General features: G+C 51.4%; 1 protein-coding gene across 1 annotated transcript; it reads left to right on the top strand.

The window, feature by feature from the left end:
* The first annotated feature begins 254 nt into the window (after window positions 1-254).
* LOC123401480 lies at window positions 255-2,326 on the top strand. Its single transcript, XM_045095303.1, has 2 exons — window positions 255-556; window positions 1,684-2,326. Exons 1-2 carry the CDS (start codon window positions 426-428, stop codon window positions 2,132-2,134), a joined length of 582 nt encoding a protein of 193 aa, XP_044951238.1. The 5' UTR covers window positions 255-425; the 3' UTR covers window positions 2,135-2,326.
* Window positions 2,327-2,908: the final 582 nt, after the last annotated feature.

The following is a 2,908-nucleotide window of genomic DNA, read 5'->3' as shown; positions in this document are numbered from 1 at the left end:
CCGGAACTGGAATTAGACGACGTTCTGGCAAAACAAAGGCCATCATCCCCAGCCGATCGTTGTGGCGTCCGCAAAAAAAAAAAAAAAAAAAAAAAAAAAAAAAAAGAAAAGAAAGAAAGAGTAGTAGAAGCAGTAAGGAAAGCAGTGGGGGAGATGCGAGGCATCGCATCAGGGCTTACGCACGCGACGCACACAAACCCGCCCCTCCTGCAAGTAAAACAGGGCACACGCGTCGACACGGCTCCGCTCCGGCATATGCCTTTGCTTCCCCGATCCTCCCCTCCCCTCTGGATTTTACTTTACTGGCCCGTTCGCCCCCCTCCCCACGACTCAAACCGATCCCCTTCCCCTTCCCCTTCCCCGAATCCGCTCGCCGCCGCCGTAAAACCCTCTCCGCCCTCCGCCAGCCCCGCCGCCGGGGAGAGATGGTGCTGTGGGAGATCACGGCCATCACGGCCTACTTCCTCGGCCTCCGCCGCACCTACCGCCTCGCGCTCCGCGGCCAGCGCCGCCTCATCGGCCCCAACCACCCCAAGCTCCGCGACTTCGTCTACAGGTACGGTACTACCAAATCCCCCCCTCCCTCCCTCCTCGCACTCTCTTCCACGAGGCCCGGTCCGGCTCGTTACCCAGCCTCGTGCCGCGTCCGGCCCTCGCTGGTTCATTGGACATCCTGCCCTGCCCTGCCCTTTGCTCCCGCGTGGCGTGCTTGTCCGGCGAACCGCCTACTGTACCAATGGGTACAGCGTCAGAACAAAGGGTTGGGTTCGGATCAGGGGAAGCTTGGGCTCAAATCTGTGGTCAAGCCGCCGCCCTGTGCTGCTACCCAGCGTCGTAGGATGTGCTTCCAGCTAGAGGTCTCAGACATAAAAAGATAAGCAGGCGTTCCTGTTATCTGATCATTAGAGAGCACGAGTGATAACTGCTGTGCTGCTGTGTGCTAAAACTTGTAGCTGGGAGGTTTCATCTTTTACTGGCCCAGAGCATTTCTAGCTTTAAGCCGGCAATTTTTATAGGAGCATTGTATTGTACTACTTTTGAGCCGATTCACTGCCGCTCGTTTGGAGTTGAGAAAAAGCCTAACACGCTTCAGTTTGCATACGGTCTTGAGAGTTCATTTCTCTGCTTACTTTGTGCTGTTTGGGTTACCTACTTAGTTTAGATTGCTTTTGAAACATAAACATAACAGGCAGCACTTTGTAGCTTCTCTATGTGTTTGAATTGCACGAGACACCTTGTTGTAAATACTCCATCCGTCCTAAAGTTGTACTAAATCAAAGACACTATTTTGGGACAGAGGGAGTAGTTGATATTGTCTTTGTGTAGTGTACTTTGTTCTCTCTGAATATTCCCAGCAGATAAATATTATTGCATTCCCTTCCCTTATACACACCCCTTATCCTGTGTAGGATTCAGCCTGAAAAACTTTGATTTCAGTTGCGTTCTGTGAAATAATTATGTTTGACTCTGGTGTGATGTCTTGTACTGGTTTTTGTAAACCTGATGCTGTCTTCTGTGCTGAATCTGCCCGTACTAGTGATGACTGCTTGTCATCAATACCCAAGATGGGATATGCTTATTGAAATTGCCAGTGCATTTTGGGACCAAATAATGGTTGTCAGTTTTCGATCCTAGCCAGCAATCAAGATTGATTTGACCCTTTCTCTTCTCCATGTTATGCAGGCGGACACGTTCTATATTCGATGTCGCAGTCTCAGTGCACAAGAACATTCAGGAGAGGGACTTGGAAGTTGGTCGGAACGTCGGAAACGCGGTCCTTCGCTGGCTCGACCGCATGAAGCCATCGGCACAGATCCGCCCCCACCCTCCAGGCCCGCCAGGCGGCAGCCCGGAGCAACTCAGGCACCTCTCGACCATGAACAAGACCGCAGGAGCTCAGAAGCCCGCCTCCAAGACCTCCACGCACGACTCAAGCGGGAAGATGCTGTTCTCGCCCCTGAACATCCGGCCCAAGTCCTTCCCTATCCTCCCCACAATGATGCAGTCCACCAGGATCAGCGCGAGCAGCCAGTGCAGGCGCCTCTCCACCTCGCCGTTCCCGTCTGTCACCGCCAGGAGGAAGGACATGATGGAGGGCGTCTTCCGGAAGGACATTGCCCAGCTAATGGTGTAAGGGATGTCTGTAGGTAGCTGTACTGCTTTCTATGACTTTGAACACTGTTTACTTGACTGGAATTTGGCCTGGAGCAGAACTTGTCACTGGATCTGTAATAATGGTGGAGTGCTGAACATAATCGCTGTTGCTCCGCCTGTTTTTGGCCAATATACATTTTCTGACAAATCATCATACGATGGGACTTGGATATACTGCTTGATTTCTTCTGTGCTGAGGTAGCGAGTGGCCTGCAACTAGGACTGAAATTTGTCGGTTCGGCTTCTCTTTTTATGTTGTGGATGAATGTATGGTACTCCCTCCGTCCCGAATTACTTGTCGTAGAAATGGATATATTTTTGCGACAAGTAATTCAAGAGGGAGGGAGGGAGTATGAAGCAACCATAGATGCTGCTGGTCGAGGTGGTGTTTTCCACTGAAAAACAGCTCCTCTTAACTAAGAAAAATGGCGATCAGAAATCAGTTGCACTAAGGGGTTTCCTCCGCCCCCATCCTCCTCCTCTTCCTGCCTCCACACCCACCGACTCCGTCGAAAGGGGTGTGAGACCGATCTGTCGGTGGGAGTCATAGTTTCCTCCTATTGGAGCATTAGATAGGTCTTTGTTTTGCTGCGACGAGATCATGGTGTCGCCCTTGGCATGTATAAGTTTTGTCTCACTCATGTTGTCTTTCGAAGCGGGCAACATGGTTGTACGTCTTGATCCTCCGATCTATGTTCTGACCGATGATGATTTGCCGGTCTCGGTCTCGATCTCGTCGGATAGCGTATGAGGT

The sequence above is a fragment of the Hordeum vulgare genome, chromosome 6H (genome assembly GCF_904849725.1).
Source record: "Hordeum vulgare subsp. vulgare chromosome 6H, MorexV3_pseudomolecules_assembly, whole genome shotgun sequence".
NCBI lineage: Eukaryota > Viridiplantae > Streptophyta > Magnoliopsida > Poales > Poaceae > Hordeum > Hordeum vulgare.
Note: the sequence above shows the minus strand (reverse complement) of the source record. Positions and strands in the feature narration are given on the sequence as shown.